Below are 17,463 nucleotides of genomic sequence, written 5' to 3'. Positions count from 1 at the left end.
TTGTACATAGGGGGCAGTATTATAGCAGTTATATCCTGTACATAGGGAGCAGTATTATAGTAGTTATATTCCTGTACATAGGGAGCAGTATTATAGTAGTTATATTCTTGTACATAGGGGGCAGTATTATAGTAGTTATATTCTTGTACATAGGGGGAAGTATTATAGTAGTTATATTCTTGTACATAGGGGGCAGTATTATAGTAGTTATATTCCTGTACATAGGAGGCAGTATTATAGTAGTTATATTCTTGTACATAGGGGGCAGTATTATAGTAGTTATATTCCTGTACATAGGGGGCAGTATTATAGTAGTTATATTCTTGTACATAGGGGGCAGTATTATAGTAGTTATATTCCTGTACATAGGAGGCAGTATTATAGTAGTTATATTCCTGTACATAGGGGGCAGTATTATAGTAGTTATATTCTTGTACATAGGGGGCAGTATTATAGTAGTTATATTCTTATACATAGGGGGCAGTATTATAGTAGTTATATTCTTGTACATAGGGGGCAGTATTATAGTAGTTATATTCTTGTACATAGGGGGCAGTATTATAGTAGTTATATTCCTGTACATAGGGGGCAGTATTATAGTAGTTATATTCTTGTACATAGGGGGCAGTATTATAGTAGTTATATTCTTGTACATAGGGGGCAGTATTATAGTAGTTATATTCCTGTACATAGGGGGCAGTATTATAGTAGTTATATTCTTGTACATAGGGGGCAGTATTATAGTAGTTATATTCTTGTACATAGGGGGCAGTATTATAGTAGTTATATACTTTTTACACTTTCTTTGTTCTGCTTTTGTCAATACGTCTAATGTTAAGATTTTATTTATTTTGTTTGCAGAAATAAAACACAGATAGCCTGCCCGGATTATCATACCGCAGGTCCTAATTCTTGCTTCTTCAGTAAAGCGCATTCCTCCATCTGGATGTATTATTTTGTCATTGTGAATGCCTCCAATGCTCTCGGGTGGAACACATCTAAAGTTTTTGACTTTGAAATAGTTGATATAGGTAAGAGATGTGCAGCATAATACAGCTACACTAATACGACCATACGCCATGTATCTACTGCGTATGCCCTTTATCAGCCCTGGCGTCTTCTGTAGATGTAACATCTGTTCTGGAGCCTCATCTTGCCTCTATACCTTCTGTAAATAGGCCACAGCTTAATGCTGAGCTGTACAATCCTATAGTATGTGGATATTTATAACACGGATCCTATAAATACATCTCAGCAGAATTTTCAGAATGACTTTACCAGTAGTAGTAGTAGTAGTAGTAGTAGTAAACCTCGTGTAGCAAATACTCAACCATGTACACACTGGTCTTAAAGAAAAAAAACACTGAAAAATAAATAATAATTTTTTAAAAAAAATTTGTCTTACCAACTTTCTCGTTCCATTTTAGTACAACCTTACCCTCCCCGAAACCTGTCCCTGTCCTATGACCAAAACGTATCCACCTTGCCCTATTTGTTGGTAACATGGAAACCACCGGAGAAGGCCGATGTGAAGATGGGATGGATGACTCTACAGTATGAAGTGCGCCTTAAAGAGGAGAAAAAGGATGTCTGGGAGGTAGGTCATGACAAATTGAGCTTAGTCCTGCCGAAACATCCAAATCTTGGTGGTTCGTCCGGGATTGATGGTTCTCTGTGTTATGACTATTTTGCTATGACTGATATTTAAATTTTTATGATTTCTTCAAGTCTTTCTCCCATTCTAGGAACATATTGTTGAACAACACACCAAGTTAAAGGTATTCAGCCTAACCCCAGGAAAAAGTTATGTCGTCCAGGTGCGATGTAAGGCGGACACAGGAAAATGGGGAGAATGGAGCGAGGAGGGTTATGTTCAGATCCCTGGAGGTATGGAGAAAACAATATCTTATAGTATCTTACCCCCAAGCCTGTAATGTAAGGTAGTGCTCCAGATTTGAAGATTCCTCACCTAGATAAGAAGTGAAGACGATGGAATCCAGTCTAGACAATGCTCTGTGAGCTAAACACATCAGCAGAAGCTGCACAGATCTCTCTGCTGGTTTGTTATAATGTATCAGTCTGGAGTCCAGGCTGTTTAGCTCACAGAGCATTGTCTAGACTGGATACAATTGTCTCTATTCGGAAGCAGTGACCCTGTACATAGCTAGTGCTGCTCTCAGATGAGATGTGGAAACAATTGTAGCCCGTCTACACAATGCTCTGTGAGTTACACAGCCTGGACTCCAGACTGATACATTGTAACTAACAGCAGAGAGATATATATTCAGCTGTTCCTGATGTGTTTAGCTCACAGAGCATTGTCTAGACGGGATACAATAGTCTCCACTTCTCAGCTGAGAGCAGGACTAGCTGTGTACAGGGTCACTGCCTCTGAGTGGAGAAAATTGTATCCAGTCTAGACAATACTCTGTGAGATAAACAGCCTGGATTCCAGACTCTCACATTGTAATAAAATAAAAGAGAGAGCTCTGGTCAGGACTATGAAGGTCCTTTGCATTGCCCAATTAAGTTCAACGAGACTGCTAGAATTAGCCATGTACAGTTCTCCTCTATCTGCAGCAATCCTATATACTGTATATGCCTAGTTCCTAGATTTATGATATATCGGATACACTATGTCTTATAGTTTCTTAACCCATACAAATTCTGATGTATTCATCCTTCCCCAGTGGCAGAGAAGATGGATCTGACCCTTTGGATATCTGTCGGTATGTTGTCCGTCATCATATGCTTGACAATGATTTGGACAATGGCGTTGAAGAGATGCAAGTAAGTCCCTGCATATCAATGTATCCTGCATGTCTATATAGATAATATAGTCAGGGGTGGACTTGATATTTCTGGGGCCCCAAGCAGAGTGATGTCTGGGCCCCCCTATTGCACAGCTGTACCCTGAAAGGCAGAGCAACATGACTTTTGCTCCCTGCTCTGTCATTTAAGATGTCTTTCATTCATCTTTAGACTGTGTTTAGTGATGAGCAGAACCATTAGAATCTGGGTGCGGCCCAGTTCGTTAGGGTCACTGTGCACCCAGACTGGCATGGCTTTGGGCTAACCCCAGGGTGTTTCGCTTTAACCCATGTATCTGAGGATCTGGATAAGATAACAATGCCTCTACAGAGTAGTTCCAATGCTAGAGACAACTTCTCCAAAGCATCAGACAAAGAATAGTCAAAGACAGACCAAGGTCAGAACAGGAGAGTGGCAGAGAGTAACACTTTGAGATCTTGGATCCTACAGGAAACTCAGACACCAATACTTGAAAGTTAAAACTCCAGGTCTTTATTTTCGGACCGTAGTCTCAAATATAAAATTCCTGGTGTGACAGCTTATAAGATATACATCAGCAGAGTGGCAGAGTGCCAGGTACAAGCCAGAGGTCAGGCATTCAGAGTCATACAGCAAAGCTAGTGTCAGGACACAGAGGGCAAGAGACTAGTGACCAGTTTGTATAACACTCGGGCACCACTAGGTGCGGGTGCACTGGTCCTTTAAATTCCTACAAGTAGCATGCAGGGGCAAATATAGGGTGTGCGACCTTGACCAGGAGGAAGAGTAAGGATGGGCATCTGCCGTCTTATGTGGTGTATTTCCCTCATTTCCCGGACTACATATCATGGAATATCTCATCCTGCACTTCCTTAGCCTCTGCACAACACAGAATATAATTGCTAAATGGGGAGGTCGCCACAGATTCTGTTTTACTCTTGAAGATCTACTATTCTTTTATTAATTATCTTGTATCATCATTTTAAAAAACCTTTTTTTTATTTGGGTCCTTTAGTTGGATGTCCTGTATATGTCCTCCTGTCCCTGGACCAAAAATCATGGGGTTTGATACCAAACTTCTGAAGGTAAATGCTGCTTTTTGTACACGAGCTTCTGACTTTTTGCACCATCCTCTTTTGCTGATATTTCTGCAGGTGTAGAAGGAGCCAGTACAGATTTGGGGAAGGGTTTGGGGGTCTTCTTAGTTTGTTGTCAGCTGAAACCTCTTTGATGGATAGGGCTGGATTGTAGGAAGGGCACATGGAGAAGCTGATTTGCAGCTCCAAAACCTTCTTCAGTTCATGTTCTTAAAATTAAATATACACACAGGGTGGAAAAGGAGCCTTCAGGTCCAAACCCCAGGTTTAGGTAGATTTAGTGATCCTACTCAACAAAAACGTCATGCAAGTGACTATGTTTAAAGGCTTCCCATAAAATTCATTGGAGAGGACCAATTACTCCTTTGGGTGAATCTCTGTCCAACAGCAAAGGTGTTCCATCTTACTTTTTTGCTTAAGAGTTTCCACCAAACTTTTGCCACTTTTGGTCTACCTGAAATCTTCACCGAACATTAAATAAGGTTAGACTGTGGACACTTGAGCCTTCATATAGATTATGATCCTAAGGTGGTCATTTATGGTTAAATCAATGTGAATCTTGGTGATACCAGACAACCATCTGATGTGTATGGATTTGTCGACGTTCCCTCATAATGTCATTCTTAATTTCAACATCCTTTGTTCTCCTTCATCATTGGGAACATGGCTGAGCTTGTATTTGTATAGTGGGTCAGGAGGCATAGCTGTTGCTCAAGTGAGTTTTCATCACACAACTAAAGAAGGTGTTTGGGCTCCTTAAGTACTTGAACTTGTTTGATAATGTTCCTCTTCTCTCCATCAGAGTGGAAAATCTGAAGACTTGTTGGGTGCTCTTGGATGCCAGGGATTTCCTCCAACCTCAGACTATGAAGACCTTCTGGTGGAATTTCTAGAGGTAGATGACAGCAAGGAGCACCTCATGTCCAGTCCGGAAAGAGAAGCCCAGTGCCAACATATGAAAGTTTCCCCTGTGGATACAGACGATGACTCAGGCCGTGGAAGCTGTGACAGTCCTTTTGCTCCCTCTGAAGGAACTAAAGACCAAAGAGTCCCATCACAAAGTTTTGAAAGCTCTCAGAATGTTGTTGCTGACCATCTGGCAGTACAGTCTCCTTGGCCCCAACAAAACAAAGCCATGGACCCCACATTTACAACATCTAATATTTGGCCTGATGGCAAAGCATCCAGCAATCAGTCACCAAAATCCAGTTATCACAACGTTACAGATGTCTGTAAGTTGGCACTTGGGTTCATGAATGCCAACTCTAAATTTGACATGCCAACGGAAGACAAGAGACCACCCATGTACTTCCGAACGATCGAGAACCTCGATGACGAGAACTCGAATAAACAAAAAGACTTTGGAGATTTGCATTCCAAGGGCGTTGAGGCCGATATGTTGAACTTGTTGCTTAACGAGAAGATGCCCTTCGTGGCTCCTCAAACAATGGACTATGTGGAGGTCCACAAAGTGAACCAAAATAGTGCACTAGCATTAATACCAAAACACAAAGAAAAGCACCCGAGAACAGACCAATATTCTATTTTGGTTCCAAACCAGGAATATTCAAAGGTCGAAAGAGTTGAGGCCGATAATGCGTTGGTGTTAATGCAAAATGTGGAGCTTCAAGTAAGTCCACAAAGCAGTGGAGACGTCATGAAGGACCTCGCTCAGAAGCCCCAGCAAAGCCAAGCAGAAAAGCTCATGGGATTCATCAAACCTGTTGTCAATGAAAGTGAAATTAAGAATCCTGGAATGGGTTACATGGACCCCTTCAGCTTTATGCCCTGATCCAGTTGGAAGTGGACCTCCATCTGGTGGTCATGATATATGGCTAAATGGTATAAACGGACCAGACTCTCACACATGGTGGAGATGGTCATGATGTGGCTCAACCAGTCATTGGTTGGCTGAGAACATGCGCCAACACACAGTCACTTTATCCCTTCAGAAATCAGTGATGTCATCAGTTTTGGTACGGGGCAAGCCCCTTTAAAGGGCCACCCCTGCTGTAGGCAGTAGACAGGAGCTACTCATCAAGTTGTCTGCTGGTCATTGGATCAGGTAACACTCCAGGTCTTGAGATGTACATCTAGCTGTTATACGGTACATTGACCGCCGAGTTGTCTCGTCCAAGGCGGAACAAATTATCTGTGAGGAGATTTTGGTTTTCTGCCTTTTTTGTGCGTTGTTTTTGTTTTTCTTTGTCTACCTTGTACGTTATGTCACTTTACGTTTCGCGGTGTACACACTCTATAAATGAAGTTCGGAACTGTCCTACAGAAATCGGATCAGACGTTTGCTTCCACAGACTGGCAGAAGATTAGGGCTTGGAGGGGTGGCTTAGGCTTAATCCATAATTTTGGGCCAGAACTTTTTGCCCCTTCAAGAGATAAGCGGAAGGTGGCCATACACATTACATGAATGTTGGATGAACCCACCGAAATTGGGGGGACCAGACAACCATCTAATGTGTATAAGGGTTCACGACTTTCTCCTTACCATCAAACTTGGGAAATTCTTTTGTATTCAGACTAAGATACGTTTCCTTCAGGAGTGTATGGAAAGCTCCCGAAATCTAGAAGACATGCACTCTTGGATGACCTGGGTATGTAGAATCAGGAGTTTTTCTAAAGTTTATGGCAGAAGCCTACCTTGATCCTTCATAATAGAACGCTCATTAACTTAGTTGAGCTGAGTATGCATGTGCATGGGTAACTGGGAGGAATCACTCTTGACAATTTAAAAGACATGCACACTTGGCTAATCTGAACATGGATGTGTATGGGTAATTTAGAGGAATAATTTTTGCCAAAATGTATGGCAGAAGCTGGACCTCTCTTCCACTTTAGAACACATGCACACTTAGTTGAGATGAGCATGCATGTCCATCGGGAGTCGGGAGGAATAACTGTCTGCTGAAGTCTGTTGAATGATGTTATTTGATTGGTTATCAGTGATCCGTTCGTATTAATGAGCATTTTCCACATTCCAATTCTGGAGCTTAAAGGGATTGTTTAGTTGCAATGACTTCCCTTTAAGTGCAGCAGTGTGTACTACTTTGAGATGTTCTCGAATGTCTACGATACTCAGGCTCTACCTATGTTCTTTCAAGTGCTCTCAATATATTCTTAACCTTATAATTCACGATATACGTTGACACTACCAGCTAGATGTATTAACAGAATATTTTTATAAGATGTGTGATATTAAGTGTAAATCACTTCTTTTTGGTGTCCTACGAGACAGCCAACTCAAGGATTATGTTTATGTACTTTTGTTTTTATAAATTTTTTCAGCTTATAGTCTGCATGCTGAAGAGATTGGGAATCTGCGGCTATCGCTGATCTGCCTTTTGCAGCATGCCATAAGTTGTGTACTACTCCTGACTTTAGTCAGCTTTGGCAGCAGTGACATCTGCTGGCCATAAGAAGGTACTGCAGGGACTTGTCCATACTAATTAATCACAGAGAACCTTTCTTTGCACAGGAAATGTATTGCTGTAATTTTTTTTTATTTTTGTTTTTTATACTTAGCATACATAAAACATCTCATCACTCTGATCTTATGTAGTCGGGATGATCCCAGACCTTGGAAATCACTAGTGATTTGGCAATATTGCAGCAGGAAGGTTATGTCAATGAATGGAATACATTCAAATAACTTTTACTTTATCTCTACCAAACTTCTACAGCTGTGATCCCAGAGATCTGTCCATTAGGACTTGTATTTTTTTGGATACAGAACTCCAAACCCTCTGCACTGACATGACCAGGTAAAACTGTAGTGTTGGGCACTGTTTCTGGAGAGATGCGTAATCATACATCTGTGTATGTCTGTCATTAGTAGCAGCAGTACTGGGATATATGGATTAATATACCAAGATTATAGCTCTGGAGGTGTGTCCTCACACTGCTGTGCTCTGAGCTCTGTGCATTGAACAGTTCTATAGACTCTCCTTCTGCAGTAATGTCTTACAAATGGCAAGCTACAGTTTCTACTTAGTGCAGAGGCGGTGAAGCAGCTCATTAGAGAGTTTACAGCAGTGTGAGGACACTCCCCTACTCAATATAAATTTCCCTATTTCACAGTCCTGCTGCTACTAACAACATACACAATGGTATGATTACACATCTCTCCGTGGACACTACCTAACACAGGCTGCAGTCTTCAAGGTTAAACCTGTTGACTGTTTCCCTTCAAATGATATGATTCCATCTGCCTGCAGCTACCACTAGGGGGAGCTCCAGAGCTCACTGCATACAGTTTGATACAATATTGATGGCAGAATGTTACGTTTTAAATTGATGTCTATGCAGGAGATTTGGTGCTCTGTATCAGGGCACAGGAATTGAGATCTACAACCTGATGATAAAAAGTAGACTCTCTGTGAATTCTCCACTTACATTCTTACTGCTGCAAAACCAATTCTATTTGTCACATGACAAAAATTAAGTCATAGTATTACAAGTCACTTTCATGCAACACAAGTGTCCATTTTGAACCGCGACTACACATCCTATCCCTCCAGTGCGATATCAAGGAGCAGGAATAAGATGCTCGTAGTACTTCTTAATTTGGCACCTCCCCTTTATGTCATGCACTTTAATAAAAAGCTAGTTCCAGATTTTAGGGTGAACCCTCCTTTCCCCCTAATGTGACTTAGATTTGTACAATAATCATATCATAAGTGCTCTGCATCGTTATCAGGTATTTTACCATTGTGTGCTCTCTATCCCTCTATCACAGCAGGAAATCCCAGCACAATCCCAGATTTTTATCATCTAAATGATATTTTATTATCCAGATTTTTATGTTTTATAAGGGGAAGGATACTCAGGTTTTTTTTTTTTTCTTAGAGGGATTGTCTAGCTTTCCCCTCCTTATAATGTCTATATGCCCCAATATGACAACCCCTTTAACTCACCAGTTTTAATAGGTCTTTATCATATTCTGCAAATACTGTGAAGTCTTAAAGATCGTCTATCTATTTGTTTTCTAAGTGCCTCTATCTATCCAGTTAATTCTTGTCTAGGAGAATAACCCCCCCTAGGGGTCCTCCGCTTTACATATATCACATTTTCGGTAATCCAGTACCTTTGTGATGGAAAAAATTAGAAAAATTCCTTTAATTCGGCATCAATGAAATTAAATTCCAAAGCTTCAAATGTTCTGGATTATTTTAGACCCTTGTAAAAATTACCGTGAAATTTCCATCTGCCCAATTTCTGAATTTTTCCCACCAAATTCCATAATTTTACTGCAATGCAACACTGGAAACAAATGCTGGATTATTGGATTGTACGGATTATTACAATGTATCAGGTTGTGTTGTTCACCACTGCCAAATCTTAGCCCACTGTAGCCTTACTGTACGACCTTGCATCATGTAAAGGGTGTGTAGACTATTGCAAACAATTTTAATTGCCCCCGTGCATCCACAATAGGAAACTTTGGAAGTGGTTTTACTCTCGTTTTGTGTACACAGCTCCCATGCAGACCTGCATCGACTGATTCTGCCATCTTTCCCCCCCCCCTTTTTGTAAACAGGGGCGGATTCAGGCGTCCATGGGCCCTGAGCTGTATAAAAATTTAGTTCTGCAGTTTGAGGACCTTTTAAAGGTTCTGGAAGGACCTTGTTATAAGAATGTGTTGAAAATATGAGGATTTTAAGGCTGGAGGTCCTAGTCTTTATTATCTCTACAGGACAGTATCAAGCTTGGCGATTGGTTCAGGCGGTCATGGGCCCCAGGCGTCCGCCCAAACTGCCTATACAAGCAGTCCCCGGGTTACATACAAGCTAGGTTTGTTCTTAAGTTGAATTTGTATGTAAGTCGGAACTGTATATTTTATAATTGTAGATCCAGGCAAAAAAAAAATTTGCCCCTGTAACAATTGGAGTTTCAAAATTTTTTGCTGTAATGGGACCAAGGATTATCAATAAAGCTTCATTAAAGAAACCTTACAGCTGATCATTGCAGTCTGGGACTATAGTAACATCCAGAGAGGTCACCAGAGGTCACAGGGAGCAAAGAGGTCCGTCTGTAACTAGGGGTCGTCTGTAAATCGGGTGTCCTTAAGTAGGGGACCGCCTGAATTTACATCCCAGATCAGATTACCGTATATACTCGAGTATAAGCCGACCCAAGTATAAGCCGAGGCCCCTAATTTTACCACAAAAACCTGGTAAAACCTATATTTTTTTGTGCTGAAAAACTAGGCTTATACTCGAGTATATATGGTATATACCAAAACATCCATATTTCAATCATAGATGCACTGGTGTAGTAAAAACGTGCTTGCAAAAGTATACACACCCCTGTGAAATCAAGAGCCATTGTCCATATATATATATAGGGGGATTCGTCTACAACATGGAAGTTTTTTTTCAAAAACTTTATTCGCTTGTCCATAAAGTGACAAAAACCTAAAGTTACGTCCCCTGTATGTGAAGAGCAAGGAGAATGTTACGCTTTATTTTTTTTCAGATATTTATCTATTAAAAAAAAAAAAACTACATAGAACAGAGAAATCTATATAAAAGATCTATTTATGGTACAGATATAGAGAATATATTTTACTTGCCCCAGTTGTGCACCTTGTAAGTGTTAATCAGATGTTTATGTAAAAATCTAATGTGTAGTAGTTTAAATTTAAGGGTAAAACAGTTGATTAATGTTTTTTTTTTTTTGGGGGGGGGGGGGTTTAAACGGCGCCGCCCTACATACCAGAGGCGGTATAGCAGTTCATTATTACTCACTAGAATAGAGATAAGCTGCAATACATGACACGTCTGATGGAAAATGAGATACTATTTATGGGGCACAATTTAGTTGAAAAAAATGACAGGAGATTTTATTATAAGCCCCATTAAATGTTGTGTCGCTTCTGATTTCCCGCAGCCATCAGTACAGAGTGCACAGGAGCTTACTGCATGGTGTATTATCATAGACGTCAGTGGTCTGCATCTCCTGAGCTCCTCCTAGTGGTGGTGTATATATGGTAGGTAGAAATATCCTGAGCTCCCCTTAGTGGTGGCTGTATATACAGTATGTAGTAATCTCCTGAGCTCCTCCTAGTGGTGGTGTATATACATTATGTAGTAATCACCTAAGCTCCCCTAGTGGTGGTGTATATACAGTATGTAGTAATCTCCTGAGCTCCCTTTAGTGGTGCTGTATATACAGTATGTAGTAATCTCCTGAGCTCCCCCTAGTGGTGGCTGTATATACAGTATGTAGTAATCTTCTGAGCTCCTCCTAGTGGTGGCTGTATATACATTATGTAGTAATCTCCTGAGCTCCTCCTAGTGGTGGCTGTGTATACAGACGTAGTAATCTCCTGAGCTCCTCCTAGTGGTGGCTGTATATACAGTATGTAGTAATCTCCTGAGCTCCTCCTAGTGGTGGTGTATATACAGTATGTAGTAATCTCCTGAGCTCCTCCTAGTGGTGGTGTATATACAGTATGTAGTATTCTCCTGAGCTCCTCCTAGTGGTGGTGTATATACAGTATGTAGTAATCTCCTGAGCTCCCCCTAGTGGTGGCTGTATATACAGTATATAGTAATCTCCTGAGCTCCCCCTAGTGGTGGCTGTATATACAGTATGTAGTAATCCCCGCAGCTCCCCTAGTGGTGTTTGTAGTAATCTCCTGAGCTCCCCCTAGTGGTGGTGTATATACAGTATGTAGTAATCTCCTGAGCTCCTCCTAGTGGTGGCTGTATATACAGTAATGTAGTAATCTCCTGAGCTCCTCCTAGTGGTGGCTGTATATACAGTATGTAGTAATCCCTGCAGCTCCCCTAGTGGTGTTTGTAGTAATCTCCTGAGCTCCCCCTAGTGATGGCTGCTGGTAGGGAAAACAACATAACTATAAATACACATATATCAAAAAATCATCAGCCCACTCCTCCTGCATGTTAAAGTACAGATTCACTTCTATTTTCCTTCTCCTTTATGGGCTGGGGCCCAGTTGCCCTTTAATGACCCCCCTTTGTCCCTTGCTTTTTTCCTATTGTTCTTACAGTCTATATGTATTGTTGTTTTGTCCCATATAGTTCATGTCCACAAAGTTATAATAACCTTAAATTCACCTTAAAAGTATCAGGAGAGAACATTTCAATGGATTATTTGGATGGACCCCTCCTCATGTTCTCCTGCCGGACGTGCCTCATCTAGATTTGTTACATAACATTATGAAATCTGATACATTAGGAGGATTATAGAGTTTGTGTCATGTGTTATGTTTGTATCCAAGTACAGGGGCAGTGGCTGCAGGTCCAGGAGAGCTCAGTGCCAGGAGGCTGCCAGGATTGCCACTATGCTTTTGGGTATAGACGAAGGGTTAGGAATGGGTTAGGACCCCATGCCTAGGGGTGAAGGCTATCCCAGCCACCAATCTGTACTTTATGGATTTGCATATTGCATGTTATTTTACTGTTTGGATTATATTTTATTTTTTCTATATGGAGATGGTTACACAAAACCGGGAGATATGATTCTGTCTGCATGTCCAAATATTCTCCCATGTTTTGTATGGTGATTGGGCGGACATAAAGGCCAAATAATCATAAAGGATACCTATCAGCAGGTGGGACCTTGCAGACTGCAGAAAGTGGAAAGTATCGGACTTGGAGAGAACTGTAATCATATATGTATGTTTTAGTAGCAGCAGGACTGTGAAATAACAATTTATATTTTCCAGCAGGAAAGGGAGGTTGTCCTCACACTGCTGTGCTCTTGGCTCTCTGCATTCAGATCCTTCACAGTCCCTCCTCTCTACTCTGAGTAAAATCTACATCTGCCTAGTGGTTGTATACTACAGTGAGCGGAAGGGAAGGGCTATGAAACAACTAAATACGGAAAGCACAGAGCACAGCAGTGTGAGGGCACATTCCCAGAAGTTATAATCCTGGAATATAAATCCACAGTCCTGCTGCTACTGGCAACAAATGCAAGTATGATTACACATCTCTCGAGGGACAATACTCAACACTGGCTGTATGGTCATACCTGCTGACATATCCCTTAAAAAAGTGTGACCCATAAATATCCCCTGCAGGATATACATGCCCCTGTGGTCTTGCATGGGCAGCCCTGTACAGCAAATTTTGACGGTACCATGTCCTATGTTTTTCTGTCTTTATGAGTATAGAGGATCTAATGTAGAAGAAAACACGTTCCACTTGCCAAACGTACGCATATGCAAGATGCACAATATCCTGTAACTTATATCATTGGAAAATATAATGGTTTTATGGTTTATAGATTGATTAAAATTCTTCAATTTCCCTGCAGCGCCCCCGCAGGTCAACTAAAGCATTACACCGTGTCCAGCAATATCATAGGCTGGTCATGTGTTCTACAAGGTAATATTGGGTCCTCCAGTACCAAATTATCATACTTAGTTTGTAGTTTTAAATAAGGTAGAAAAATATAGGAGGGGGAGGAGGATATGATGGCAAATAAGAGATGTATTTTTATATATGTATTTTTAATGTTATTTGTGATATGACTAGTACATGAACCAGGGAGGTGGCCGGTACGAACATTGGTAGATCCTTGCAACAATGTTGCCACCCTGTGGTGGCTGTTTCTTAATTAAACGGGTTCCATTCGAAAAACAGGCTTCTTTCTTCCAAAAACAGCGCCACACTTATCCACAGGCCACGCTTGGTATTGCAGCTTAGCTGTACAGAATTCAATAGGACTGAGCTGTGACACCAAGCATAACCTGAGCACAGGTGTGACACTGTTTTGGGTACAAAAAAAATCCCTGTTTTTTCTATTCTGGATAACAATTATAATATTTTAATGACTTTAATCTAATTTTGTCTCCTCTTGTACAGAAAACAAAGGTACTTTATTCAGATTGTATAGTATATATAGATATATATGACTCCCCTGTTGCTACATAGATGTACAATGTCGTTACCATGCGGACACTTTACTGCAGAATTCTGAATGTTGCCGCTTCACTTGATGTAACAAGAGGTTATGAGACGGCTGCCAAAGCTTAATGATGCTGGTAGTAGCACCTAATGCTATATATATAGATCTATATATAGTATTAGTCACCGTATACATGTGGACCGTATGGATTGTGTATCTTCCCATGTCTACACTCGCGCTTGTTTGCAGATTTGCATGCATTCTGATGAGACGTGAATGTATGAGCCACTACAGCACCGGGGTGAATGGTCTTTCCTGTTTTTATTTTTGTTCAGCTTTTTTTTTTTTGTTTCTTTTATTTCAGAGACAATTCCAAAATTTATTTCTATTTGTTAAAAAATAAATAAAACTGTTGAAAATTATTATTTTGGTCTGCTGGATTTTTTTTTATCAGGATTCGTTTCTATTCATAAAAGTGAAGTTCGGGTGAAATATAGGGCTTTGCAAAAGTGTTCAAACCCCTAAAGTGTTGGCTATAAATAAGACTAGTAATAAATAAGTAGTAATCCCCTGAGCTCCTCCTAATTGTGGTGTATGTACAGTATGTAGTAATCTCCTGAGCTCCTCCTAGTGGTGGTGTATATACAGTATGTAGTAATCTCCTGAGCTCCTCCTAGTGGTGGCTGTATATACACTATGTAGTAATCTCCTGAGCTCCCCCTAGTGGTGGTGTATATACAGTATGTAGTAATCTCCTGAGCTCTCCCTAGTGGTGGCTATATATACAGTATGTAGTAATCTCCTGAGCTCCTCCTAGTGGTGGCTGTATATACAGTATGTAGTAATCTCCTGAGCTCCCCCTAGTGGTGGTGTATATACAGTATGTAGTAATCTCCTGAGCTCTCCCTAGTGGTGGCTATATATACAGTATGTAGTAATCTCCTGAGCTCCTCCTAGTGGTGGCTGTATATACAGTATGTAGTCATCTCCTGAGCTCCCCCTAGTGGTGGTGTATATACAGTATGTAGTAATCTCCTGAGCTCTCCCTAGTGGTGGCTATATATACAGTATGTAGTAATCTCCTGAGCTCCCCCTAGTGGTGTCTGTATATACAGTATGTAGTAATCTCCTGAGCTCCCCCTAGTGGTGGTGTATATACAGTATGTAGTAATCTCCTGAGCTCCTCCTAGTGGTGGCTGTATATACAGTATGTAGTAATCTCCTGAGCTCCCCCTAGTGGTGGTGTATATACAGTATGTAGTAATCTCCTGAGCTCCCCCTAGTGGAGGCTGTACATACAGTATGTAGTAATCTCCTGAGCTCCACCTAATTGTGGTGTATATACAGTATGTAGTAATCGCCTGAGCTCTCCCTAGTGGTGCCTGTATATACAGTATGTAGTAATCGCCCGAGCTGCTCCTAGTGGTGGCTGTATATATAGTACATAGTAATCTCCTCAGCTCCCCCTAGTGGAGGCTGTATATACAGTATGTAGAAATCTCCTGAGCTCATCCTACTGGTGGCTGTATATACAGTATGTAGTAATCTCCTCAGCTCCCCCTACTGGTGGTGTATATACAGTATGAAGTAATCCCCTCAGCTCCCCCTAGTGGTGGTGTATATACAGTATGTAGTAATCTCCTGAGCTGCTCCTAGTGGTGGTGTATATACAGTATGTAGTAATCTCCTGAGCTCCTCCTAGTGGTGGCTGTATATACAGTATGTAGTAATCTCCTGAGCTCCCCCTAGTGGTGGCTGTATATACAGTATGTAGTAATCTCCTGAGCTCCTCCTAGTGGTGGCTGTATATACAGTATGTAGTAATCTCCTGAGCTCCTCCTAGTGGTGGTGTATATATAGTATGTAGTAATCTCCTGAGCTCCTCCTAGTGGTGGCTGTATATACAGTATGTAGTAATCTCCTGAGCTCCTCCTAGTGGTGGCTGTATATATAAAGTATGTAGTAATCTCCTGAGCTCCTCCTAGTGGTGGTGTATATACAGTAATGTAATAATCTCCTGAGCTCCCCCTAGTGGTGGCTGTATATACAGTATGTAGTAATCTCCTGAGCTCCCCCTAGTGGGGGCTGTATATACAGTATGTAGTAATCTCCTGGGCTCCTCCTAGTGGTGGTGTATATACAGTATGTAGTAATCTCCTGAGCTCCTCCTAGTGGTGGCTGTGTATACAGTGGCCCTCATTTATTAAAGTGTTTGTGCCCGTTTTTTGTCTGACTTTGCGATGAAAAGAAGATGCAAAGTGCCTGCACATGTACTTTAGAAGTCTTTGTGCATTCTTTGCACATTGTCTGCTGCACCACAAAAACCTGCACATAAAGGGGCATTCAGAGGGCACCCAAAGAAAAGACTCCCTAAGCTAAAAAGCAGTTGAACACCTTCCAGATCTTGTTTCTTTCATGACCCAGTGTGGGGGAATCATTGAGAAAATCTTCTTTGAAGTGAGATGTAAATTGGTTGTATAAAGTCAAGGAGGCGGAGAGTTTAACACTGAAGTCAAGCTCTCTCTTCCTCACAAAGTCCTCTTCACTATAATTGATGGTCCTGCATTAAGAGACATCACTAACCACATCTCCTGAAGTCCGATGCATGATGTCAATCACGGAGAAGGAGGCGTTCAGAGCCCCCTACCCTGACTTCAGTGTTAAACTCTCCGCCTCCTTGACTCCTTATACAACCAATTTACATCTCCCTTCAAGGTTGATTTTCTGGATGATGCCACCACACAGGACCATGAAAGGAACAAAAGTTAGAAGGTGTTACGCTGTGTGACAATATTCTGGTAGTGGTTTATAAGGCCAATTGCTGATGACAGGTTCCCTTTAAATTCACATTGGCATATAGTAGAAGCTCACCCAATTATTCTAACCATTCCACAGTGGGGTTCGTATTTAAGAGAGAGATAAATTTGAAATCCATTTTGGGCCTGAGACAACATTATTAATACATAAAAAGTTGTATCCATTGTTCTGGTGCCTGCACAATGCAGCAGTGGTCTCCTGTACAGCGGCAGAACTGAGCGAACCCCCAAGAAGAGGATCAACAACCATGGAGCAAATACAAATAAGGCCTGAAACATGGTGTATCACAACATCTCCTTACTCACCGCAACGAGGAGTTACACATCTCTTTACTCTACGCAACGAGGAGTGTGGTGATTGGCTGAAACTTGGCAATGTTCAAGAGGGGCGGGGCTATCCAGGCAGTTATTCTGACTACCAATATGGGTTCCAGAAGGAATTTTTCTATACTGTGAGCCAATTGGTACCTGCCTTGTTGTGTCCTTGTTTTGCGATACTCTCAGTCAATGCTGTAGGATTATAGGTCGGACTTGCATCTCGATTTGCCCGTGAAAAACGCTAGACACAGTGTGGGGGTGAATTCATGAATCACCTTTGCCAGATGGTGGATTTGCAAGGCATTTATATCATTTGGGCACATTTTCGACTCAAAAGGGGTGTAGTCTACAGAAAAGGGGCGTGGTCTGGTACCACATTATTGTGCACAATTTAGGCCAGCCGAAAGCAGGTCTAAAAGTAGAACTCGACAGTCTAAGCCTGCAACAGATTTATTATCACAATGATGAACAGCGCAAAGCACTTAAGTAGTGTTGAAGCCTGCAACAATTCGGGGCTCATTTACTAAGGGCTCCGCGGACCGCATTTT

The 17,463-nt window shown here is 41.3% G+C and overlaps 1 protein-coding gene across 2 annotated transcripts in view; it reads left to right on the top strand.

The window, feature by feature from the left end:
- The window catches only part of PRLR (prolactin receptor), a 31,324-nt gene extending 17,121 nt beyond the window's left edge, over nucleotides 1-14,203 (top strand). For both annotated transcript variants that reach the window (XM_072134744.1, XM_072134752.1), the window contains exons 4-9: nucleotides 862-1,031; nucleotides 1,428-1,597; nucleotides 1,746-1,887; nucleotides 2,691-2,790; nucleotides 3,806-3,875; nucleotides 4,690-14,203. In XM_072134744.1, coding sequence (XP_071990845.1) covers nucleotides 862-1,031; nucleotides 1,428-1,597; nucleotides 1,746-1,887; nucleotides 2,691-2,790; nucleotides 3,806-3,875; nucleotides 4,690-5,679 — 1,642 coding nt within the window. In that variant the 3' untranslated portion in view covers nucleotides 5,680-14,203. The remainder of the gene's footprint in view (nucleotides 1-861; nucleotides 1,032-1,427; nucleotides 1,598-1,745; nucleotides 1,888-2,690; nucleotides 2,791-3,805; nucleotides 3,876-4,689) is intronic.
- Nucleotides 14,204-17,463: the final 3,260 nt, after the last annotated feature.

Source organism: Engystomops pustulosus, chromosome 1 (genome assembly GCF_040894005.1).
Source record: "Engystomops pustulosus chromosome 1, aEngPut4.maternal, whole genome shotgun sequence".
In the NCBI taxonomy this organism is placed as follows: domain Eukaryota; kingdom Metazoa; phylum Chordata; class Amphibia; order Anura; family Leptodactylidae; genus Engystomops; species Engystomops pustulosus.
Note: the sequence above shows the minus strand (reverse complement) of the source record. Positions and strands in the feature narration are given on the sequence as shown.